Consider the following 27,344-nt stretch of genomic DNA (forward strand, 5'->3'; position numbering starts at 1 on the left):
CCAGGCAACATCTACTGTAGAGGTGGACATGGAGCGAGCAGAAAAGCTACAGGTCACTCGAACAGATTTCATGGCGTCCTTGAATAACGACATTAAACCTGTAAGTATCTGCCATGTTGGATAATTGATTGTTTTCATGATTTCAGAGTTCAGAGATGTCATTTTTTCCCCATTTTTTAGGCTTTTGGCACTAACCAGGAAGACTATTCCTGTTACATCATGAACGGCATCATTAAGTGGGGTGATCCAGTGACCCGAGTGCTGGAGGACGGAGAGCTGCTGGTGCAGCAGACTAAGAACAGTGACCGCACCCCACTGGTGTCTGTGCTTCTTGAGGGTGACTTTTCATTTTTAACATGGAACATATGTTGAATGTTCATCAAGTAGAAATAATATAGTCAGCAAACATCAATATCTTAACAAAGTTCCAAGAATGTTTACTCTCAACATTATGTAAATATATGTATTTTACATACATACAAATATATTTTACATACATATATGTAAAATAGTCATCAGATATTAAAGTTGTAGTTCACTTCAGATATTAAAGTTCTAGTTCACTTAGTTTACTTTTTTATGTCTTACTTTCTTCAGTCGAAAAGAAATTAAGATTTTTGAGGAAAAACATTCCAGGATTTTTCTCCATTTAATAGACTTCAACAGGCTTCAACAGGTTGAAGGTCCAAAATTACAGTTCCCTTTCAGTCGGTCACGTTCGACGTACGTCAGTAGTGACCGACGAATTGGGATATCGCTAGAGAGCCCCTATCAGCTTCGAGAGAACTAAAACAAGCCAATGGAATTGGCGTGCGATATTTGCATAATGCGCACCTCCCCTAACAGGTGGATATAAAAAGGGGGGCAGATGCAATCACACTCTGTCTTTCGCTTCGGAGCCTACCTGGTGTCCTGCGGCTGTTTGAACTTCAAGCCTCTGAAGAAGTTTCGACGCTTGTGTTGGTGTGACGACGCCTGCAGTGAGGTCGCGAGTAGGAGTGAGCCGGGTGGAAACATCTACTGTTTTCCCAGCGTTCCGCTGTAATTCCACTGGTTGGTCTGCGATTTGGTCTGGTTCGTCCTGTGTTTTTCTAAACACGTCGTGACGCTCCCTGTGTGTCTCGACACAAAAGAGCTGAAGTTTCCCCTTCTAAAAGAGCTTCACAGACAGACACTGCGTCTTTTTCAAGATGTCATTCTGTCTGTGCGTTTCTGGAGGCGGTCGTTTCCTATCCTCTCTGACGGCCACGATCATTTTCTCTCATGTCTGCTTAGCGTGCTGAGACTGTGTTTGTGGGTGGTCATATTTTCTTATGGAAATATGTCCACGTCGGCGCGTTGTTTGCTCGCCTTTCTCGTAAGGGCTTGAGCGCTCAGCGCGCCGTGTGCCGTCGAATTGCCGGCTGACAGCGCGCGTTGCCACGGCAACCCTGCGCGCTGTCTGGCGCTCTAGGTGCACGGTCGAGCCTCGGCTGACTTTAATGAGGTCCCCTCACTTATTCCCCGATCTAGTTATTTTTCTGAATCAGAAAAGTGCTACTTTGGTTAATAAGCCTGGGTGACCAGAGGATCACAGTGGGGCAATACCCGCCGAGTCATTCTCCGTGGGCCCCCCACTCTAGTGCATCGCAAACATGTTGTGACTGTTCGTGGGTGGATCATGTTTAGAAACAACATGGCCACGTCGGTGCCCAGGGTGCCGTGTGTCGTCCAGTTGGGCGGCCACGTTCACTGTCCAACATGGCTGGTAGCTTCTGCATGTGTTGCTGGTCCTCCTTAAAATAAATATGGAGGACCTAACATCTTAGTCAGGGCTCCAGCAGAGGATCAGATGTCGACTGCTACATTGGAGAGAGTATTGTTGGACTCTGAACATGAAGATGAGGCTGAGCGTCCCACGGTTGTGGTGTGCTCATGCCGAATCGGATTCAGACTTTGCAACCATGCTTTCCCGGGCCCCTGGGGGTGTCGTGCGACGCGTACTTGCCGGGCTTGCCTTGCTTAGCCCGGATGTGCATGAAAAAACTTGGCAGTTTGTGGCCTTTTTTGGCGTTAATATGGAACGCCAAGAGGGTCATAATCTGCACTACAAGTTTTTTCTCTCTCACTACCCCCTAGGGTGGGGTGGCAGTGCTACGGGCACACCACCTCTGCCCTGCATGAGTCTTGGCCCCTGGCAAGTCTGCAGTAGGTCAAAGCACTCATTGCATGTGGGTAGTTCTGAGTCGGGGTTGAGCTACGCAGGATGCAAATCATAGCGCAGGCCCCTGGCCAGACAATGTCCACCATGGTGGTCCAGAAACACCCCTGGCGAGTCTTGCTGGGATGTGCCGTCGTCAAAGTGTGCTTTCTCGATGCGCTCATCTCACAAACTGGCCTTGAACCCAGCCCGCTCAACCCGCAGTCACCTGACTAGCGGGAGACGGTCCTGGAGATATGGCGACCTGGAGCTGACGTAAACGGTTCTTTCGGGGGACGATGCTCGCATCGCTCCCTCCCCCGGAGGAGGGCCGGGTGGAGAATTGGTCTGTTCCGCCGCTGGCTCTCCGGAGTCCAGCGGTACCCACTAAGAACTGTTTTCCGATCCTCTACGTCCCAAGAGTGTGGCTGGCGGTGTGCAGCGCCCCGCGTTGCTACTCCCAGCCCCCTCTCACCTCGCCAGCAGGTGTCAGTGTGTTGGTGCAGGCCGCGCCCCGTGTGCCGTCTCCCATACGCACTGCTACCTCGCAGAGTCTGATCACACTCTGGGCCGCTACCATGCCGCCCGAGTCGGGTCCCCGTACTCTGGTTCGCTGCCCCACCCCCGGTACGTCTGTGGTGCGTTTGGTTCAGCTGGCTCGGTGCCTGGAGGCCTGGTTAGTGCCCCCAGCCCGTTCCGCTGGCTCATTCGTACTATCAGACTCGGCTATGCGATTCAGTTCGCCCGGTGTCCTCCGGCGTCCAGGGGTGTCCACTTCACTTGGGTGTCGTTGGACATTGCACCTGTTCTCCGAGTGGAGATTGCTGTCCTCCTGGCGAGGGATACAATCGAGCCGGTCCCTCCAGCCGATTTGAAGTCAGGTTCAGCCCTACTTCATTGTACCCTAAAGGGCGGTGGGCTATGGCCAATCCTGGATCTGTGCGTCTTGAACCGGTACCTTCAGGCTGCCGTTTAAGGTGCTCATGCAGAAGCGCATTTTCGAGTGCGTCCGTCCCGGGGTTTGGTTTGCAGCATTCGACCTGAAGGATGCATACTTTCATGTCTCGATTCTGCGCTCGGGTCGAGCATGTCAGTACAAACTCCTACCCTTCGGGCTGGCCCTGTCGCTCCACGCCTTACATGGTTGCGGAGGTGGCCATTGTTCCCCTCAAGGAACAGGGCGTTCGCATTCTCGACTGCCTCGACGACTGGTTGTTCCTGGCCAGCTCGCGAAGCAGTTGTGCGTACACAGGGAGATGGTTTAGCTCACCTCAGCCTGTTGGGTCTTTGGGTCAGCTGGGACAAGAGCAAACTCGCCCCCGGACAGAGGATCTCTTTTCTCAGTCTCGAGCTAGACTCGGTCGCCCGGATTGTGCGCCTCTGAGGAGCGCGTCCAGTCGGTGTTGAACTGCCTGAGTTCGCTCAAGCGCAGGATGGCGGCCCCACTAAAAGACTTCAGAGGCTCCTGGGGCATGTGGCATCTGCAGCCGCGTTCACGCCGCTCAGGTTGCGCAATATGAGGCCGCTTCAACACCGGCTCCGCGACTGGGTCCCGAGATGGCCGTGGCAGCGCAGCACGCTCAGTGTCCTCGTGACACGGAGCTGCCGCCCTAACCTCATCCGGTGGTCAGACCCTTTGTTCCTGCGGGCGGGAGTGCCCCTTGGACGCTGTGGTCCACACAGATGCGTCTACCACCGGATGGGGGGCCATGTACAACGGGCATGCGGTTTCGGGTCTTGGACGGGGCCTCGACTGCATTGGCATATCAATTGCCTCGAGTTGCTAGCAGTATGTCTTGCACTGGGCCGCTTCAAGGAGCTGCTGTCAGACAAGCACGTACTGGTCCGCTCGGACAAGCACTGCGGCCGTTGCGTACATCAACCATCAGGCTGGTCTACGCTCCCGTCGCATATCGCAACTCGCCTGCCATCTCTTGCTTGGAGTCAGAAGCATCTGAGGTGCTTCAGGCCACTCATGTCCCAGGTGTGCTTAACCGTGCAGCCTACGAGCTCTTACGGCAGCCTCCACTTGCGGGCAAGTGGCGGCTCCATCCCCAGGCGGTCCAGCTGATCTGGCACTACTTCAGCGAGGCCCAGGTAGTCCTGTTGCCTCCCCAGGAACTGCCCTCGGCCAGTGGTTTTCCCTGACCGGCGAGTCATTCGGCACGGATGCCCTGGCACTCAGCTGGCCCCGGGGCCTACGCAATATGCGTTTTCCCCCAGTGAGCCTTCTCGCACAGCTCCTGTGCTAGGTCAGGGAGGATGAGGAGCAGGTCTTGTTAGTGGCTCCATATTAGTCACTCGGACCCGGGTTTCAGACCTAATGCTCCTCACGACAGCCCCTCCTTGGCCGATTCCTCTGAGGAAGGACCTCCTGACTCAGAGATGGGGCTTCCTATGGCACCCATGTCCCGACCTGTGGAACCTCCACGTGTGGTCCCTGGACGGGATGCGGAGGTTCTGGGTGATCTCCCGCAGGCGGTCGTAGACACCATCACTTCCGCTAGAGCTCCTTCACGAGGAGCCTCTATGCGTTGAAGTGGAACCTATTCGTTGAATGGTGCTCCTCTCGCAAGACGAGAGGACCCCCGATCATGCTCGGTCAGATCTGTGCTTTCCTTCCTGCAAGAGGGCTTGGAGTGAAGGCTGTCTCCCTCCACCCTCAAGGTGTATGTTGCCGCTTCGCTGCACATCTCCATGCAGTTGATGGCAAGCCTTGGGGAAACACGGTCTGATCATCAGGTTCCTGAGGGGGGCGAGGGGACTGAATCCTCCTCGCCCACCCTCCTTACCCTCTAGGGATCACCTTAGTTCTTAGCTAACTTCGGCATCATCCCTTGAGCCTTTGCAATTAGTCGAGTTAAAAGTACTGTCTCTTAGACCGTCCTCCTGGTTGCATTGGCCTCATGTTAAGAGGGTAGGGGACCTGCACGCATTTTCGGTCGACGAATCGTGCCTGGAATTTGGGCCTGGGGATTCTCACGTCTTCCTGAGACCCCGGCCTGGATATGTGCCCAAGGTTCCTACCACTCCCTTCGGAGATCAGGTAGTGAACCTGCAAGCGCTGCCTTCGGAGGAGGCAGACCCAGCCCTAGCTTCGCTCTGTCCAGTTCGCGCCCTGTGTGTTTACATGGATAGAACTTGAAGCTTAGGACCTCAGATCAGCTCTTTGTCTGTTACGGAGACCAGCAGAAGGGAAAGGCTGTCTCCAAGCAGAGGATGGCCCACTGGTTAGTGGATGCCATCGCCCTGGCTTATGTTCCCAGGGCGTGCCTTGCCCGTTCGGGTTGAGAGCCCACTCCACCTGAGGAGTGGCCTCTTCCTGGGCGCTGGCTCATGGCGCCTCGCTGACAGATTGTAGAGCTGTGGGCTGGGCGACACCCAACACGTTTGCTAGGGTTTTTAGCTTACGTGTAAGCTGGTTCTTCCCGTGTACTCGCTTCCACCAGCCGGTAGACCCGTTGAACCTGTGCTTGTGTCGGCTTGCAATGCCACTCCCGCCCCCTGGGCCGGATATGTGCATCTGTTGACTCCAGTCGTGTTCCCCGTTCGGTGAACCCTGTCGAGTTCCTCCACCTCCACCTTCGGCTCGGGCATTGCGGAGTGTCTGATGCCAGACCGACATCGATCTTTGATGTTGTCTGTTGGTTGGGTTCCATATGTTGCAATCCCTCTACGGGAGTGATTCCATATGTGTATTGTCCACGGTTACTCCCTACGGTGAGCCCGTGTCTTTCCCTTAGCAGAGCTTCTGCTTTCTCCTGTCAGATGAGTCTCCCCCTACTCAGGTGGAGCCATCCCAGGGACTCATATGCGTTCTGCCCTGCGGGCCAGTCCATATGTTTTCCATGTAAATACTTAGTGGGTATATCGGAACAGCAGTAGACTTCCCGGCATAAGCTCGCCCCCTTCTCCGTCCCCTTGGTGCGACGGGCGGCTAGAGCCTGCGCTGGGCACTGGAAGGGGTTTCTTAACTGTGGCGTTTTAGTTGGGATCCCAATTCGTCGGTCACTACTGACGTACGTCGAACGTGACCGACTGAAAGGGAACGTCTCGGTTACGTATGTAACCCTCGTTCCCTGAAGGAGGGAACGGAGACGTACGTCCCATCGCCACAGTTTCTGTACCCTCGCTGCAGTGCGGACACCGGTTGTCTCCTCAGCAAAAAACAGAGTGTGATTGCATCTGCCCCCCTTTTTATATCCACCTGTTAGGGGAGGTGCGCATTATGCAAATATCGCACGCCAATTCCATTGGCTTGTTTTAGTTCTCTCGAAGCTGATAGGGGCTCTCTAGCGATATCCCAATTCGTCGGTCACTACTGACGTACGTCTCCGTTCCCTCCTTCAGGGAACGAGGGTTACATACGTAACCGAGACGTTTCAGTGCAGCTTCAAAGGGCTCTACATGATCCCAGCCGAGGAATAAGGGTTTTATCTAGCGAAACGTTTGGTCATTTTCAAAAAAACAAAACAAAAAACAGTTATATGTCTTGCACTAGCATCCACGACTTCAGGCATTACGTAATAACGTTGGTCACGCGTCAACTCATTTTCTTCTCTGACTTCAAAATCATCCAACATTGTTGTTTTGCCTTTTTTTTTGTAAAGGGAGTTTGACTTAGTCTTTGCACGTTCACTTTGTAAATGCTACATTGGTACTTCCATCCACAATACGTGTGACCTTTCCAACGTGATTATGTAATGCATACATGATACGTAAAGTCATGGACGCTAGCACAAAACGAACATTTGTGGTTAAAGAGTATATACATTTTTATTTTTTTAAGAAAATGAATGATCGTTTTGCTAGTTAAGACCCTTATTCCTCAGCTGGGATCATGTAGAGCCCTTTGAAGCTGCACTGAAACTGTAATTTGGACCTTCAACCCGTTGGTAGCTGTTGAAGTCCACTATATGGAGAAAAATCCTGGAATTTTTTCCTCAAAAACCTTACTTTATTTTCGACTGAAGAAAGAAAGACATGGACATCTTGGATGACATGGGGGTGAGTAAATTATCAGGGCATTTTAATTCAGAAGAGAACTAATCCTTTAATAACATCATAAGGACATTCTGTGTTTTATGCAAATATTACAAAAATGAGTTTAATTCCTGGTTCAAGGTCCTTTGTCAGTCCTGTTCCCCTCTGTCCACTCTGTGTTTTCCTGTCTGTTCTGAATACTGTCCTATCCAAAAAAGGCCACTTTTTATATATATTTATATATATATATATATATATATATATATATATATATATATATATATATAAGAAAGTTTTGTTCTAACATGTACATAATCATTTCAAAATGTTAGTTAAAGTTGTGGGAACATTTCCTATTACCCAGCTGTAGACTATTTCAGACTATTCAGTCCTGACACATCCTGTTTTTGGCATCAGGACCTCCTCATAGTGGAAAAACAGCCCTGGCCGCCAAAATCTCAGAGGACTCGCAGTTCCCATTCATTAAGATCTGCTCTCCAGACAAGATGATTGGCTTCTCAGAGATCTCCAAATGCCAGGCAATCAAGAAGGTTAGTGGTAACATATGCTTATAAATTGTAATATAAATATATTAACAATATAAGCTGTTGCATTGCCCACAAAAATGTTCAAATGGTTAATTATTGTTAAAAATGTCTTCTCAGGTCTTTGACGATGCTTACAAGTCTCAGCTCAGCTGTGTTGTGGTTGATGACATTGAGCGTCTGTTAGGTTTGACTTTTTTATTTAAATTGGTAGATTCTGTTTGTTTAAAGTAGGGGTCTTCAGCAGTGAAAACTGCCAGTTATTGTTCCATTTTGATGAAGAATAAATGCGTTAAAGATACGATTTTAACTGAACTTCAACTAAAGTTAAAGGGTTAGTTTACCCAAAAATGAAAATTCTGTCATTTATTACTCACCCTCATGCCGTTCCACACCGGTAAGACCTTTGTTAATCTTTGGAACACAAATTAAGATATTTTTGATGAAATACAAAAAGTTTTTTTGATCCCCCATAACAATGTCTTTAATACTTCTCTGGACCTTGAATGTGGTAATTACATTGCAAAAACTCTTATAAGAAATATCTTAATTTGTGTTCTGAAGATCAACAAAGGTCTTACCGGTTTGGAACGACATGACGATGAGTAATTAATGACAGAATTTTCATTTTTGGATGAACTAATCCCTTAACAAGCAAATGTTTTATTGTCCCTCCCACAATAAAATGCATTAAAAATAAACTAATTCACAATTATATGACTATGCACTTGTATGGTAAAATGATTTGTTACTTGCTGAAATTAACTCAAAGACACTTTTTAATGTTCTTACACTATGTTACACTATTAATGGTATACTATTAATTGTGTGTTATGAAACAGATTATGTGCCGATTGGTCCTCGATTCTCCAACCTGGTTCTTCAAGCCCTGTTGGTTTTGCTAAAGAAGATTCCACCTCATGTAAATTCGAATGCTTTCATATATGGATCATTTATGTTCATTTGTAAATGTGTATAACTCTTTTTTTCTGTCTTTGAATGCATTAATCTATGTATTGTAAGCTTGTTCTTCTTTTCATCTGAAGGGCCGTAAGCTGCTGATCATCGGTACCACCAGCCGTAAAGACGTGCTGCAGGAGATGGAGATGCTGGATGCATTCAGCACCACCATCCATGTGCAAAATATCTCCAGTGGGGACCATCTGGTTGAGGCCTTAGAGGTGAGATGAATTGAATGTCAGGGCTTATTTTTAAAGCAAAAAAACTGCTGAGGTAAAGTGCTATAAAAGAAGATATAAATAAATAAATAAATATACATTTCAGCAAAAATAATAATATATATAATAGAAGAAATAATGAATTGACAATTAAATAAATACTAATGAGGTACATAAAATCAAAATGAAGGCTGCTATTTCGGCATTCTAGTGCTGTTTCAGCATTAGCCAGTAGAGGGTACTATTTAACCACACTGCAAAAAATGCTGGCACAACAATGTTCCTCCTTCACTTACTCCCATTAAATGTTATTATCATACTTACCCTTTTTCTGTTGTTTACAAGCTCCTGGGCAGCTTCACAGATGCTGAGAGAACCACCATTGCCCAGAATGTGAAAGGAAAGAGAGTGTGGATTGGCATTAAAAAGCTTCTCATGCTTATTGAGATGTCTCTGCAGGTAAGCTTCAGTGGACTGTGCTGTTGTTTACCTCAGAACGATGCAAGACAAAGTCTGTAAATACTATTGTGAAGCATTAAAGGTCACCCAAACCCATTAAATCTTTAGAATTTATTTCTACTAGAAGCTATCAACCTAGCCACTTTGCTTTGTTGTTTTATCTCTTCATGTTGCAGAGGTGTGGAGTGGACTAGAAGTTTAATGAGCTCAAGCGGTTTCCAGCGTTCTAAATAATTCAATTTATTTTCTAAGCTTTTTATAGCTATTTCGTGCTCAGAAGAATCACACACTTCATCTTAACTACTTTTTAGCAATCTCACGAGCACATTTTATCTCGTGGCATAGACACATGCAGAGAACCAAAGCGAAAATGGACGTTTATTTATAGCATGTTGTGTTTACTCTCTTCTCAGATGGATCAGGCGTACAGAGTCAGCAAGTTCCTCTCTCTACTCAAAGCCGAGGGAGCGTGAGTATTTAGCACTAGAATAATATGATGCATATTTGTCACAATGATGTCCTCTAAAAGCAGTACTGCCACAGACTCACTCAATCTCAAACCTGATGGAGAGTTACACAGGCATTAAGGTGGTTTTGTGTTTGATTCCGTTAACTGACAGGCTGGATGAAAACGATCACATCCGAATTTAACTCTACCCATGAAAACTGATGGTAAGGGTGTTATGGTAACTAAGTGTGCTGTACGTAGAGCCATCAGCGTAGTTGCTTTGAAATATCCTGATTCCTGGTTTTATCCTACATAGATACAGTACCTGTAGCAACTCCATACAAGCTAGAACCTGATCTCTGTGTTCATGTACTTTTATATATGTTTTAAACATTAATACACTACAGTTCAAAAGTTTGGGGTCAGTAAGATTTTTTTTTTTACTTTTATTCAGCAAGGATACATTGAATTGATTAGAGGTGACAGTAAAGAAGTTTATAGTGTTACAAAATATTTATATTTTAAATAAATGCTGTTCTTCAGAATTTTTTTATTTAAAAAAGAATCCTGAAAATCATGGTTTCCACAAGAATATTAAGCAGCACAGCTGTTTTTAACATTGATAGTAATAATAATAAATGTTTCGTGAGCATCAAATCATCATATTAGAATGATTTCTGAAGAATTTTGAGACACTGAAGACTGGAGTAATGATGCTGAAAATACACAGGACTAAATTCAATTTTAAACTGAGAATGAGAAAGTTATTTTACATTGTAATATTATTCACAACATTACTGTTTTACTGCATTTTAATCAAATAATTGCAGCTTTGCTAAGCAAAAGAGACTTCTTCTAAAAACATTAAAAAATCTTACCGACCCCAAACTTTAGAATGGTCGATTTTATTTGAATCAGCTATTATGTGTAAGCTAGTGTTTGGACCTGCCTAGCGTATGTAGAGGTCAGACATTTCCACAGTGAATCATCACTTATTACATGTACAAGTGATTTATTCTGAAAGTTAAAATGAAATGCTGACAACTAATTTTACTTCTAGAATCTGACACATTTTCAGTTGAAACAGGATGTTCAAGAAAAAAGGAAATAAGAAAAAAGAATTCACCACATGTTAAAATACTGTGCACATTTTATAATTATTTGTCTGGTTTGAGTTTTCATTAAGGCCAGTTTTCATATGTTGATGCTTGTTTAAATTAATATAGAAAATTGTGTGAATATTTGATTTAATCAAATAAAATGTTAGTTTCATCAGCTAAAACTAAAGATACAGAGGAAAGGTCAGAGACTAAATTTAATGAATATGACAGGACGTTGATATTGACTAAGTATTGTTCCAAAACTTTTACTTAAACAAATACTTTACTTAAGCAAGTGTACTGGATTGTATGGCATGAGAGAGGACTTGGTTCTATCCTTTGTTTGTTGATTGAATTTTGAGATGTGGGCATAGCACTCAAAAATAAATGCAAGCTTGCAGTTGATTAGTAAGTAAGTAAAATTTTATTTATATAGCACTTTTAAAACCGCAACACACAAAGTGCTTTACACAATAGTACATTCATGAAGAACTAAACACAATATATGAACAAGCAAATTGTAATATAAAGTATCAAACCCCAAAACTCACAAAAAGACATCACAAAATACTTAAGGGGTTAGTTCACCCAAAAATGAAAATTCTTTCATTTATTACTCACCCTCATGCTATTTTACACCCGTAAGACCTTCGTTCATCTTCAGAACACAAATTAAGATATTTTTGTTGAAATCCGATGGCTCAGTGAGGCCTCCATAGGGAGCAATGACATTTCCTCTCTCAAGATCCATTAATGTACTAAAAACATATTTAAATCAGTTCATGTGAGTACAGTGTCAATATTAATATTATAAAGCGACGAGAATATTTTTGGTGTGCCAAAAAAAACAAAATAACGACTTATTTAGTGATGGGCGATTTCAAAACACTGCTTCAGGAAGCTTCGGAGCACAAATGAATCAGCGTGTCAAATCGTGATTCGGATCGCGTGTCAAACTGCCAAAGGCTGAAATCACGTGACTTTGTCGCTTTGAACAGCAGATTCGATACACTGATTCATAACGCTCCAAAGCTTCCTGAAGCAGTGTTTTGAAATCGGCCATCACTAAATAAGTCGTTATTTTATTTTTTTGGCGCACCAAAAATATTCTCGTCACTTTATAATATTAATATTGAACCACTGTACTCAAATGAACTGATTTAAATATGTTTTTAGTACATTAATGGATCTTGAGAGAGGAAATGTCATTGCTCCCTATGCAGGCCTCACGGAGCCATCTGATTTCAACTAAAATATCTTAATTTGTGTTCAGAAGATGAATGAAGGTCTTATGGGTGTGAAAACGGCATGAGGGTGAGGAATAAATGACAGAATTTTCATTTTTGGGTGAATTAACCCTTTAAAGCACGTCCATTAAGTTTTTTAGTGCCATTTAAAAACAGACAGGCATTCAGCAGATCTAATATCCACTGGCAAATTATTCCATAACTTTGGAGCCTTAACTGTAAATGCTTTTATATTTTTATATATTTTATAGTTTTATATTTGGTTCTTGGAACAACCAGCAATTTGTTAAAAGAAGATCTAAGACATCTCACTGTTCCATAAGGCCTCAAAAGCTCCAGACCATGCTTTGTATGTCAACAATAAAATCTTAAAATCAACTCTAAAATGAACAGGTAACCAATGTTAAGAAGCTAAAACAGGTGCATTATGATTAAATAACTTTGTTCGTGTCAATAATCTGGCCGCAGCATTCTGTACTAATTGTAAACGCGATAAATTGTGACGATTTAAAGAAAAAAAACAAGGGATTACAAGACACAATGAAATAAACACGTGAATAAGCTTCTCTGTATCATTAAAACTCAAAAACCGCCTCACCTTGGAAATACTGTATTTATGAACTGATAAAAACAAGACTGAAGCAATAAATCCCTACAATAACAGAAAAGGTACTGGCAGCTCATTACCCGGACATTATCCAGTAATTTTAAGGACATTTCCATTAACCCTAAAACACAACGCAATTGCATGCAAATTTCTAAATACAGGTAAAACACCTGTAAAAAATAATCCGTTAAATTAATACAGTAATTTTTTTTTAGAGTGCAACTTCTAAACATGATATTCAAAGTTAAGACTGGTGTCAAAATAAACACCCAAATTTCCTACTACATGCTTAATATTCAGAAAAACCTTATCTAGCTCAATACCTGGAGCTCTTTGCAGTTATTACAACTCACTCAAGCTCTGGCCAGTGATCACAACTTCAGTTTTATCAGTGTTTAACTACAGAAAGTTTGATTGTAGGAAAGGGGTGGGGTTTGAGCAGAAGAAATGATTTGAGAAATCTGCCATGTTTCACCCAAAGATCAAGATCAATAGGCCTAACATGAATTTCCATTTCATGCCGACATTTAAGAATAGAAATGGAAAAACTATTAGGCATGTTAAGGATATCACAAAACATTTTTTATTTAGATCAGTGTGCACCAATCATGCACAATAAGAGTAAGAGTGTACATTAGTAAAGTTAGTTCTAAATTCATGTTGACTTTTACTCTTAGAAAAACAGTCAATATTGGTAATGATTGACTTTCAGATGGCAGCCATCAAAGTCACAGAGTCTGTGTGCCAGAGCTTGTCTGTAAATTTGGACTGTGCCCAAACATCAGGGGTCCGAGGCGAAACCCAAAACCAACCCGCATACAGTACACGCTCCCACAGAAAAGAGTAAACAGTCAGCGTCTCCTCACGCTGCATCCTTCTCTCTGCAGAGACCGTGGTTTCTACGAGTAACAGAACACAGGAGAGCGGGACGCCCATGCTGTTCCTCTCACATGGAGGCCCTTGATGCCCTCTGCATGTTCCCTTGGCAACTACAAGCAAACTCCACCCAAACGACAGCCTCCCAATACTGATAACTGGATGGCGATCACACAGCCATCCCCTCATATCAAACCAATATCAAATATAGTCTTGTGCTTTGTGTAATATTTCTGTATGCTGTTTGTTTACATGAATATCCCTTTCAATCTCCTCAAAGCCATGAAGATGTAAAAAAAATCTGATATATGACAAAAAATGTATATATGCTACTGGATGCAGAACATATCTAGCGAATCTATATCATGCAACATGTGAATCTTTAAGTAGGATAAAAGAAAGCTGTTATTGTGTGTGTATATAGTGAAGATGAGCCGTGCTGTTCTTAGTGTGCATACACAGAACCCTTCCTTTGTGATTGTGTTGTGGTAACACAAGAAGACATCATATAGATCACAGTGTTATTTGATATTGTACATAGGTTCAAAATATGACAGTTCTTTTTGTTTCATTTGTTTTTGTTTTGAAGTTACTGTGTCAGAGCTGGAAATATTTAGTATATGTAAACTAATCGACTGTATGTACTATACGTGCGTACTAGTGTTCGAGAAGTCAGCATTTTGAGAACAAGATCAGTTCTACAGTGGATTGATCATCTGTTGTGGTGTGTGTGTGTGTGTGTGTGTGTGTGTGTGTGTGTGTGTGTGTGTGTGTGTGAGTGAGTGTGTGAGTGTGTGAGTGAGTGAGTGAGTGAGTGAGTGAGTGAGTGAGTGAGTGAGTGAGTGAGTGAGTGAGTGAGTGAGTGAGAGTGTATCAATAACTAAGGCTACAGATCAGCTTCAGAGTGAACTAGTTTGTGTGGCTGTATTTATCTGTGTTAGTATAGTGTGTGTAGATATTGTTTTTGAAATAACTATGTTTTATGTATTTATTTTGCCTGCCAATTCATTCATATGGTTTATGTGACCAGTGTTCAATGTCCAGAGCTCTTTGATCTGTTATGACTATTGGAGATGTATGACCAGATGCAAAAATGTGTTACTGCAATAAAAATTAAAAAACAAAAACAGGCTCCTAGTAAACATTTGCTCCTTTTGTGCTGTTTCCATTAATGTGCTAGTGTATCCACTGATTTCTAGTGATTTCTAGTGTTATTAGTACTATTTTAATAATACATTTAAATAAAGATTAAGTTAATACATTATTATTTATATTAAAATATTCTTGCTCTAAATTAAATGCTAAAACAAAACCAAGATATAAACAGAAATCATATTACTTTTTATTTTCTCTCAATTTTTGTTTTTATTGAGAACACATTGTTTTGGAATGGAGAACATCTGGAATCAAATGTATTAAAACAAGCAGGTTTGCATAATTATGGTAGAAATACTGGAAATATTTAAGCTTATACCTTGGCCTTCGAATGTTGTGTTGGATAATGGGTGGCCTTTGAGTCAATAAAGGTTGAGAACCACTTAGTTCCAGTCCTCGAATTTGATTCCATTAGCAACAGGACTTTTCACAGTTTATATTAATCAATGGCTCCATTACAACGATACACCAGTAGGTGGCGACATATCACATTTTTATGTTTGAATCATTCAATCACACTGGTTCATAAAGCAACAAAACAAGTATGTTCATAAATAAGTCACTGAATCATTCACTCAACCGATCACAGTTTCATTCACAAATTAAACATCCAACACTACTACTGATACTCAAAGCAACTGTTGTCAAAGCAATAACACACTGTCATTTTATTAAATTTATCTTAGATCTTGTATTTTAATATTAATCACAAATCTGTCCGCATAATATATGTGATGAGCTTCTCCATTACTTAGGTCTTTGTGCTCACAGTTTTATCCACTGGTGGCAGCAGAGTCCATTCTAGTGAAGTTAGGATTATAGCATGTAAAATCCTCCCTTAGATTACTAATATGTATTAATCTCTCTGCTTTATATCTTCCTATAGCTGCCATTTTAGGAAAACATTTGTTTAAAAGAATGTCACTGCTTTCATATACATAAGCTACATCTCATAAAATCAGATTGGAGGGTCAGCAAAAAACAGCAAACAATGGAGTGACAACAAAATACAGGTCATTATTTCAGATTTCTATCGTTATAAGCCGTACTTCTGTGGTGTAAATCTTGAATGTTCTTTAGTGTTAGCCACATGTAAACCTTGCGTAATTAAAGACTAGTTTGAGATCAGGGGTTAAGCATTGAGCATGTGAGGACAAGACCAAAGACACATGCCCAGACGCACACAGGTGAATCAATGTACTCCTGACATATAAATCTCTTGTTGTTTGTGTTTGAAGGTCTTTGAACTTCCATCAGAGTTTCACAATGAAGTGTGCTCATTGTTATCTAACTGATAAATAGATATGATAGCAATATGAGGACATACATTCAGCTTTAAAAGCATGAGCAATAACAAGAAATGAGGTGCAACAGGAAGATTACATTACAATGATCTGCTTTCAAAAGCATAGCACGTCTTATGCCGTAAAACAAACATGTCTAGAGTTACTGTAAAAGAATTGAAGCTTTCCATGTACAAGACATTCATTTTTCAGCTGAAGTGGGAGAAAGTGTCCTGAAAGGCTGTCCTTGATTTAATGTTTACCTCAACAATTCTATTTCACTTCATGTACAAATGTAGGTGGAATCGTTTCATTCAACACTGAATGTGTTGGAGGAATTAGACAGAAAGTATTATTTCCCACAGCTCTCTGGAATGCTTAATTCTGATTGGTCAATCAATTTTTCTCCATTTTTCATGGCAGCACTGTAAATCCATCTGCTCATCCAGGTATCTGCATCCAGCATTACTTTCAAGTTTCTCGTATCACACCATGCACTCGTGCTCTTTTGTTTCATACAAACGCAAACTGCCATCTTTAGTGTCAGTTTATTGATTAGAATGTGTAAATGTCCTCAGAGGACTTAAGTTAACTGTTTGGCAAGTTTTAGCGGATAGCAGAAGGCAAGCTTTAAGATAATACACAGGCATAATTATAAAAATAAAAAGTTAAAAAGACCTAAATGTATTCGGTTTATTGAGCTGAGTTTATTTTGAGATAATGACTGACTGACTGACTGACTGTATGTTATGCATTACATTAGAACTCAAAATAAAATTTGATTGAAAAATTTCCATAATTTGGAAATTTTAATTTCTCACTGCTAAGGAGAACATGCTATCATTGTTTCTTTGCAGATATTAATGTTAATGGATATATTTTTGACATGAACAAATGAAAATAATCATGCTATAATAGCATAACAGTTTTGAAGCTGAATTATAGATGACTTTCCAACACACACACACACACACACACGCCCTCTTCAGAAGTGTATCTCACACTTTTATGTGCCTGTGCCCTTGCCCTGCGGTGATGACTTTGATATGTGCTTTTATGGGATCAGTGGGAATAGGATTTCGCATGGCTATTATGACAGAGGCCTCCCCATTTCTCTGATCCGTACTCCAGTCCTCTTCCTTTGCATAATCCCCACATGTTCTACTTCAGTCTTCATTTCCCTGCTGGTGGGAGGCCCAAAACATTGAGAATGTTGTCTTCAGCACCCAATTCACAGATCAGATCAGATTGTTGCACTTCATCGTAACTCATCAGTTGTTCACCTTATGTTTGTCCATACAGTTATAAATGAAATAAATCTGTAATCTATTATTCTTGGAGATTTGGTAATGACTGAGCTTTGTGATGCAATCACTGATCAGTGGATGCGACTCAGTTTCGGCTAATGCTAATATTTATTAGGCATTGTTGGGTTTTTATTGATGTCTAATGAGGATTTACGCCAATATCATTTGTAAATGTCATGTTATTTTATTTCTGAATCATGTTTTGCAGAGCATGTGACCAAGTAGAAAAGTGTGTGGTGAACCTGATGTGTATTATAAACGTCAGAGAGCTGAGTCTTATCTACAGAATGGAGAGGATTTCAGACATACATTACAGCTCCTGCTGTGCAGAACAGCTTATTTTAGGTTTACTATAAACTGAATGAGTGAGGCCTTGTTGTTCCTTCACAGTATGAGGCACTAAGTCACTCTCCAAAACGTTCACCCTCTCAGCTCCTTCCTGGAGGAGTGAGCTGCCAACCTGATCCTCTGAGACCATCACATCTTTCAAGAAGCAGCTGACGCACCTCATGCAAGCACTTCAATTTGGCATGAGGCGGATGTTGTGATAGTCATTTCATCCCTAGTGTAAATAGTGTATTTTACCATTATGTTGTATTACAATTAATAAACACTTATTAATAAAGACATACACAGTATGTTGTGCATCTTTCAGCCTTCATTTATTATAGTTTATAATGAAACATTTTAATCACTTATAAAGTCTCATACTCATGAACCATCATATACAGCACAAAGCACATTTGCAGCAGCACTTCACATTCACACAATACAGTTCAGATTCACTGAATGAGCAACCATTCTTCAGACAGAACAAAGCAACCAGTTGAAGAGAGTAATAAGCAGAGTCTCTTTTCAAATAAAAGTACTCACTGACCCTATTAGGTTTTCATTGACTGCAGAGAGACAATTCATATCTCTGAATGCGAACAGTCCTGGAGAGTTTTCAGCATAATGGAGTTCCACTGCCACATTTTCAAAACCAGCAGGGAAAATAAAGTTCTGATTGAAATAAAGCACTGCTGAGCATGTGGTGGTCCCGTCCTCGCTGTGAATTAATGTACAAACCGATACTCCACAGCCCAATTCACTAAGAACTCTGTACCGTTCCTCTACATTAACTCACAGTGAGCAGGGATTCTTAAAGGAGAGACTGACAGAGAAGGGAATGGTCAGCCGGATCACTGTAGTGAGAGTAAATCAGCCATGAAAGATTCATTAAGGCTATATGAGTTTCAAATAAAGTCTACAGTAATAAATCCACTGCGACATGGTTCTCCAAAAGCAGGACTAATTATGTGACTATTCAGAGTGAAATAGTGGGACAGATGTATTGTTTATTCTGCCGTTGATTTATGGTGCCTGTTGTCATTCAAATGGAATGTAATAAAATGAACTATGCTACAGTGTCCATATAGACAAAAACAGATATTTGTTGGACTAAATATTTGAAATATTACAAAGTTTTAAGAAATAATAATAATAATAATCACCATAAAGTTGTAAGCAATTATCAGCCATTTTTAAAACTATAGATGTTTGAAAAACTTTTTTTTTAAGAATTTCCTCTTTTCTTTATATATATATATATATATCTCATCACTATATATCACTCTCACTCTCACACACACACACTCCATCCCTTTATATATGCTACCTAAAATGGTGCCTTTGGAGGGCACTGAAGTGTTCAATCATTATCAACATATATTTTTAATAAAAATAACTCTATAAATGAGTTCCAAATGACACGTCTCAGATAGCAACTTTTGTTTGCCAGACCTGACCCACAAGAAGACCATAGCAATGCCACTTGTCAACCAAGATTAAAGAAATAAACCAGAACTGGACCTTATCTGAGTCACAAAGGGGCGGTTTCCCAGACAGGGTTTAAATTAAGCCAGGATAGGCCTTAATCTAGAATAGTTAATTGTGGCTTAAAAATGGCTTTCTGAAACACAGATTAAGTATAGATTACTAAAACCTGGACTATGGAGTCGTGATTTAAGATAAACTAGATTAATTTAAAACCAACTGTGCTAATCTGAATTATCATGAGAGAGGTTGCCTGTAAAACATGGAATGAACCAAGAAATTCTTAAAATTGCATGGAACTGAGAAACAAATCCAATGGCAGCAGAAAAAGACTGCAATCCAAAACAAACAAACAAACAAACAAACAAAAAAAACTTTACTAAACAAGAGACAGTTATTTTAAAGCAAGCAAAATACATCAGTGAAAAAAGAGATATGCCTGGAAATCTGTTTGTAATGATTTCTATTTAAAAAGATTTACTATATAATAGTGATGGATATATATACATGTATATACATCTGTCCCACTATTTCACTCTGAATAGTCACATAATTAGTCCTGCTTTTGGAGAACCATGTCGTTCTAGTATTTTTCCAGGAAATCAGTTTATTAAACTCTGGAACACACTAAGTCTTAAACTATTTTAAACCATGACAGAAAAAGCTGATTTGCTGTTAATCTGGTTTAAAAAGCCATTTTATTCCAGGATTAGGTTTAATTTCCCCAAATTCTTTATATATCATTCAGAGAAATCGGAAATCAGAAGATTTATCAAAACAACAACCAGAAAACACAGGTATGAGCAATCAGCATATTAACCTCAACAATGGTCACAACAAAATATTCAGACAATCAGATCAACTCTGGACAACTCAAAAAGCTTATAAAAGACAGAACAAAAATCACAACAAAAAAAAAAAAGCAAAGTTAGAATTAAAGAAAATAAAAGGACAATTTAGCTGCATAATTTATTTATGCTGTGATGCATGCTGGGAGTTTTGTACTATTGTTCCCAGCATGCATTGCGGCATGGCACTTTTGATTGTCACCAGTGTTGAGATCATAGACAGTAAAAGAAATGGACACAGCGACCCCATTGGAACTCAATTGAGTCAAGTGAAGCCCATTTTTAGCGATTTTTAGCACTTCCTTTTCTGACGCGCAGACTCACACTATGCTTGATGACGTCAGCAACCTGTCTAACAGCTGTAAATCTTCTAGTAGCTGTGCGTGCAAACTGCCATCGTTAATCTTGCAGAGACGGCGAGCTTGAGCGGGGAGTTCTTTGGCGTGAGTGAGCAGGAGTAAGTATTCTGATTAATTATTTTGTATAGTATTTTAAAATGTAACGCCAGTACGCCATATTAAGATAATCTCCCCGATTGCCTGCGAGCTTCTCCTCCTGTCTGTACGGTAATTTCTCTACTGTGCGACAGAGAGTCGAGTGGTTATGACGCAATCGTTAGCTTATTTTTACAAAAACTGTTTCTACGGGGCCATAATGTAACATAGAAGGTAATGGAGCCCTTTATACATTGTCGTGTATCTTTGGAAATAAATAATGGACAAATGGAGTCTTTAAACGCCTCAGATGTAAAGTTATTCACTGTCAAAGTGACGCCAAAATGAATGGGAGTCAATGGGGATGCTAACGCAAGTGAAGTTCTGCTACAAGATGGCGGCACCCGGCCGACTTCAACTTCCGGTCGGCTTCCTTGGGCACTGGTTGAGATTCATGTGCTGATTCTTGATGTCTGTGTGTGTCAGCTTCTTCAATAAAACATGACTTCAAGTTTTAGTAACAGGGTTTGTAATGTAAATATATATTTCACCATAAAAATACTTTCTTTGTTGAGTGGTTTTGTATTGTTTCTAGTCTAAAAATTCATAAATCCAGATGCTTTTACTTGATAAAGTAAAATGACATTAGATATTTTTTCTTGTTTCCTGGATGGATCTTTTTTAAAGATTCAGTTTCATGGTATATCATGTTTTTTCACTGGACCTTTATTTTAAAAAATAATTAAAAAATGTAATCAAATCAGTTCATAAAGCTAACAATTTCGTTCAAAATGTAATCAAATTAATGTAATTATTAAATTAATTTAATAATAATAATAATAAGTAGGTTGTGTTTTTACTGTGCAATTTCTGTAATTTAAATGAAGATCTTGAAGTTTATGTTTTAATAAATTGTATTATTATTATCTCTATTAATCGAAGAACACTATAATGTACAATAGTACGTTATATGTCTGTTATTTCAAGTTATGCCGAACTTTTATTTTGACAGGGTCGTGAAGACCTTTGACTTCCTGTGTATATGACACGCCAAATGTCGATAGTTTTATCAAATTTGACAGTGAAATGTTCATGAAGTGCCTCTAAGAGCAGCTCTGCAGATGAAGTTCATGTGTAGTGAGTGAGACAGCAGACACTGAAATCATCGCGAGCGTCACGCGTGCTCCAGAAATTTGACAAAATTCTGTAATGTTCCGATTTATACAATAAGCTCTATTTGTGACTGAATTCCGTAATTTAATCCGTGTATTCTGCATAGCGGAAATCATACGGCTCTACATGGTATTAAAGAGAGTTAGTTTTGTGAGTTTTTTTATTGTTTTGTCATAAAGTTGTTTCCAATAGCGTATGAAGGGTATGCAGTTAATATAAGTCCGCTCTATACACACTCTATAGCGCGCTTCATGGCCATTGAATAGAACAGTAAAACTGTCCTAAACAGTAGAAATATAAGATATTAGATACATCACGTCAATGGCAGCCTGATAAAGAGTCCTAAATATCAAACATGTTTGATATTTATGATTTGATGCTCTGTCTCGATCGGGAGCAGTTAAATAATAGTAATGACACCATACAATAGAGGATTTTTGGACAAAAATAATTTGTGACATGCCTCGAATAGGGCCACAACCTTTTCCTGTTTTAGTACACCGCTGTCTTGTAAACATACCTTTAGAATTAGTATTTCTCTTACTTCTGAAATTGTGTTTTGTTTTGTTTTTTTTGATCATGTAGATGTAATACAGTTAATTTCAACTTAATAGTAGTCTGTTATAGAATGCATAGCGACACAAAGAATGTCACCATTGTTGAGATTTATATTTCTACGTAAGAGGGTCTATGGTTGAAAAGATGTTTAAGCAGCCCTGCAGTGATCAATCCGAAGCTTTCATCTGTGCACCCACTGAAGCTAAGTAGGGTTGACCCTGGTTTATATCTGGACGGGAGATCTCCTGGTAGACTGGGTAACTATGGGAAGAGGTGTTAGAAAGGTCAGCAGGTCTGATCAATCTGTGGTTTGAGTGGGTCCCAATGCCCTGGTACAGTCGCATTAAGCTGTACTGTATAAAGGGCGTCATCCTGGTGTAAAATAGTTCACACATCACATACTGCCCAAAGCCCCTGTACAGTTGCCATAAACAGTACTGATAAAAGGGTTAAAATAAACCCCAGAAAATAAGGGGTGTAACCCTGGGGCAAAAAAAAAAAAAATCTTGTAACGGAACAATACTGACCATCATTGAAATCTTGTAACGAAACAAAACCGAAACCTCATTGAAACCTCTTTCCCCAGCAAAACCGATAGTTGTTGAAATCTTGTAATGGAACAAAACCAACTGTCATTAAAATCTCGTAAAACAAAAACCCCAAAAAACAAAACAATACATACAGTATTGAGAACTCGTAACTGTACACATACAAATTTGACTGACTGACAATGAAAACAGTCTGTCATTGAAATCTCACAAAGGAACAAAACCAACCATAATTGAAAACTTGTAATGAAACAAAACTGACAGTCATTGTGATCTCGGAAAGGAAAAACTGACTGCTATTGAAATCTTTTAAAGGAACAAATCCGACCATCATTGAAATCTCCTAGTGAACAAAACGACTGTCACTGAAATCTTGACACAAAACAAAGCCAACAGTTTGAATTAGTGATCGACCGATGTATCGGTTTACCAATATTTTTCCCGATATTTAAGCATTTTTCCATAATCGGGTATCGGTTTTGTAATATCGGATTCGCCGATTTACGGCACCATCTTGTGGCCGTTTTGAGACTTCCTCCGTCTGAGGAGATCAGTCAACAACAACTCAGTGCACAGGTAAAGTATATGTTCTACTTGGTTTGCTTTAATTAATCAACTTTATTTAACACAACAGACATGCACAAATGAGATCTGAGACATAAATTCCTGATATAGTTAATTTATGCAGCTTGTTTCTAAACAATTGAGACTAACTCATTGAGTCACGTAGTGTAATTCGTCATGTCCTGCCCCAATAAAGACGTAACTTTACATGAATTAAATAAAACAGACGTGAATGAGTGCATGTTGAAAATAAAAGCGCTGAATTTAATTCTCTATCTGTTGTATTTGCTCACCGTTAGTCTAGAAGAAAAAGTTCGTTCATATTGCTTAGCAACTGACGGATGATCAGGAGGCTTAAGCACGGCCACTGAATGAAACTTTTGACAAGATTATCTTGTTTAAACACCCTAGATTATATTATAATTTACTACATAACAATTATTTCGCTAATACACATATAAATATAGCCTACCGCTTTGTGGAAATTAATTATTTATTATCTCCATGCGCGATCGCGGTTGATTAAGTTATAGTCAAACACTTTGTCAGTTGGCATTTCATGATTTAAAGTTAGATTAAATTTATATCATAAAATGCCAACTGACAAGTGCTGTTTAACTTTACTAGATTATATAATCATTTGATTTACTACATAACCATTATTTAGTTAATACAAATCTAAATAAATGGCGCTCTGTGGAAATTATTTAGTATCTCCACACCTGATCGCGGTTATAGTTTTGTGTAAATGCATAGATAAGTTACAGTACTTTGTCAGAAAGCATTTCATGATCTAGACAGACAAAACATAATAATTAATAACACTAGTTGGAAAATGCAATGATGTATGCTGTTTTGTTTGTTACTTTCCTGACAATGTTATATATTCCAGCTAATATTATTCAGTAAAGTTTTTTTTTTTTTTTTTGTATGCAAGGAGGGAGTGATTGTTATAAATAAAATGGTTTGTTCAGCTCATTTGTGTTGTAATAATTGTCAAAAACAGAAGTATAACAGAAAATAAATATCGGTTCTGCATATCGGTTATCGGGTACATAAACATGCAAATAATCGGTATCGGTATCGGTTATAAAAAATCAATATCGGTCGATCACTAGTTTGAATCGTTTCAAACTTGACTTATCATTGAAATCTCATTGCAGAATAAAACTGTTCATCATTGAGATCTCCTAATGGAACAAAACCAACTGTCATTGAGATCTCACAACTGAACACAACCAACCATCATTGAGAACAGACGTCATTGAAATCTCGTAAACGAATAAAACAGACCATCATAGAAATCATGTAATGGAACAAAACCAACTGTCATTAAAATCTTGGTAAAGAACAAGGCTGAGTTGCATTTAAAGCTCATGGAGGAGAAAATTGACCTCTCGTAAAGGAATAAAACCGACCATCATTAATCTCGTAAAAGATCTAAACATAACTGTATTGAGTTCTCGTAACTGGACAAAACCAGCCATCACTGAAATTTCATAACCCAACAAAACAGACCGTCATTGAAATCTTGTAACAGAATAAAACCTACCATCATTGAAATCTCGCAAAGTAACAAAACAATGTCTTTGAAAAGAATAAAACATAACCAACCTTCTTTGAAATCTCATAACAGAACAAAACCAACCATCATTAAAATCTTGTAATGAAACAAGAACCATCATTAAAATGTCGTAATGTAACAAAACAGACCGTCATTGAAATCTCATAACCTAACAAATTCGTCCGTTACTGAAATCTTGTAAAGTAACAAAACCGACTGTCATTGAAATCTTATAACCAAACAAAACCGTCCGTCACTGAAATAAATAAAGAAACAATATATGTATTGTGAAAAGCGCTGTATAAATGAAGATGACTTGAAACAAAACAGATTGTCATTGAAATCTTGTAAAGGAACAAAACTGACCATCAGTGAGATCTCATAAACAAATAAACCCAACCGTCAATGAAATCTCGTAAAAGAACAAAACCAACTGTCATTAAAATCTTGTAAAAGAACGGTCCGAAAGAACAGTTTTCATCCTGTGTAAAAAATCATGCCACTAATTTTTTAGTAATTTCTACTTCGATTCTCAGATAAACACAGTAGTAAAAAATTGTTTTTTTCAATTGAGGATTGCAAAATTAAAGTCAGTTTTATCAAAGAATGATCTTGAAAAAGTTATACATATTTTTATAACTTTACGCTTGGATTATTGTAATGCATTATATGCAGGGGTTTGTCAGTCGTCCCTGTCAAGGTTACAATTGGTCCAAAATGCAGCGTGCTAACAGATACAAGAAAGAGAGACCATATAACTCCAATTTTGGCCTCTCTACACTGGCTACCAGTTAAACAATAAATTGTTTTTAAAATTTTGTTATTCGTCTTGGCCCAAGAGTACATCAAGGATCTATTGAAAATTCAATCCTCCTCAAGATCGCTTAGATCTAACTCACAGATTATGCTTATGGTTCCACGTACATGTCTTAAGTGTATAGGTTATCACACTTTCTCAGTTGTGGCCCCTAGGCTATGGAATGATCTTCCCTTCTCTGTGCGTTCTTCAACCTCTCTGCAGATGTTCAAATCACGTCTTAAGACCTATTTGTACTCACAGGCGTTTGTGTAGTTTTATATGTATTTACTTATGTATCTTAATTAATTGCTATTATTATATAAGTATTTTGTGTATGTTTTGAAATGTTTCTCATTCAGCATTTTGGTATACTTTGCGGTTTTTAAAGTGCTTTATAAATAAATGATTGATTGGTTGATTGATTAATTAATTTTCATTCGTTAAATTAATATTATTATTTTTAGGGGTTCAAGCATGAAGTGCTGAAACCCTGTTGTAATTGCTCAGATTAGTATTATTTTTCTTCTTCCCTTCAACTGATCGGGCAGCCCAATCCGTAAGGCCGAGAGACTTGAAACTTTGTCAGATGGTAGTAGTCTTGCTCACTACTCAGATACCCGGACTCGTCCAAATTGGTCAATAGGTGGTGCTACAGCAATCAAAAGTTGAAAATCGCTTAACTCCTAGACCTTTTGTCCTATCAAGTGTCTTATATCATTGGAATATTTGGCTCAAGACGGGCAAAATGTATATCTAACGTATAATGATTTCAAAATTTCCACCATTTGGAATTTTGTCCAAAACCTACTTTTGCAAACTAGTGCTAGGTTTTTCACCCGATCGGAACCAAACCAGTGCAGAAATATTCTCTGGAGTCTGAATATCAGTAATTACCAAAAAAAAGTTTACATTTTGATTCACAGTTGCTAAGGATCGCCAAAACGACCGATAAGAGCGGAGCCACTTTTACTAAAATAGCTATAATTTGAGAAAGAAATTAGATATTTGCACCAATCTCGGTACATACTAGGCTGAATCTTTTGTCACAATAAAAAAAAATTGCGTTGATTGGACACTAGTTGGCGCTATAACTTAAACATGAAAAACATGAAAACAGCTGCAACTATTCAACCGTTAGTCTGATCGACTTTGGCATGCAGTGGCTGCGTTCCAGTTCAGTTTTTAAATGCCCTTCCCTCGCTAACTTCACTCGGTCTCGTTGACTCGGATGTACGTCATTGCTTACGTTGCACGAGTGCACACTTCTGGCGGAACCTTTGTATGGGCTGAACTGGAACGTCCTAAGCCCTTGATCACTTGGAATCCGCAATGGAGCTGATTTATTATTTATTTTTCCCCTTTACAAAATTGTTTAATACAGCATTCTATATGTATATATGTGTGTTTTAAATGTTTAAAAAATAATCAATATATCATAGAGTTGTTTGTGGTGGGGTAAAGTAAAGGCGATATGCGGCGACGCCACAATCGTGTTGTATTGTGGGTTATGGAGCTGCCTGAAGTGTACATATGAAGTAGACTCGCTCCCTCGGTCAAAATCGAGGGAGCGAGGGTCTGTCCATATAAACTTCCCTCGTCCACTTCACGAAGTGGAACGCACTTCAAAATGGCGGCAGGGATTCCCCCGAGGGGAAGTGTTTAGGGAAGTTCGCG

General features: G+C 39.9%; 1 protein-coding gene across 1 annotated transcript in view; it reads left to right on the forward strand.

Annotated features, from left to right (window-relative positions):
- nsfa (N-ethylmaleimide-sensitive factor a) overlaps window positions 1-9,817 on the forward strand; it is a 28,423-nt gene extending 18,606 nt beyond the window's left edge. The window contains exons 13-20 of the mRNA XM_067375449.1: window positions 5-100; window positions 181-337; window positions 7,580-7,713; window positions 7,828-7,894; window positions 8,550-8,629; window positions 8,754-8,888; window positions 9,231-9,344; window positions 9,758-9,817. Of these exons, the coding sequence (XP_067231550.1) occupies window positions 5-100; window positions 181-337; window positions 7,580-7,713; window positions 7,828-7,894; window positions 8,550-8,629; window positions 8,754-8,888; window positions 9,231-9,344; window positions 9,758-9,817 (843 nt within the window). The remainder of the gene's footprint in view (window positions 1-4; window positions 101-180; window positions 338-7,579; window positions 7,714-7,827; window positions 7,895-8,549; window positions 8,630-8,753; window positions 8,889-9,230; window positions 9,345-9,757) is intronic.
- Window positions 9,818-27,344: the final 17,527 nt, after the last annotated feature.

This window comes from Chanodichthys erythropterus, chromosome 3 (genome assembly GCF_024489055.1).
Source record: "Chanodichthys erythropterus isolate Z2021 chromosome 3, ASM2448905v1, whole genome shotgun sequence".
NCBI lineage: Eukaryota > Metazoa > Chordata > Actinopteri > Cypriniformes > Xenocyprididae > Chanodichthys > Chanodichthys erythropterus.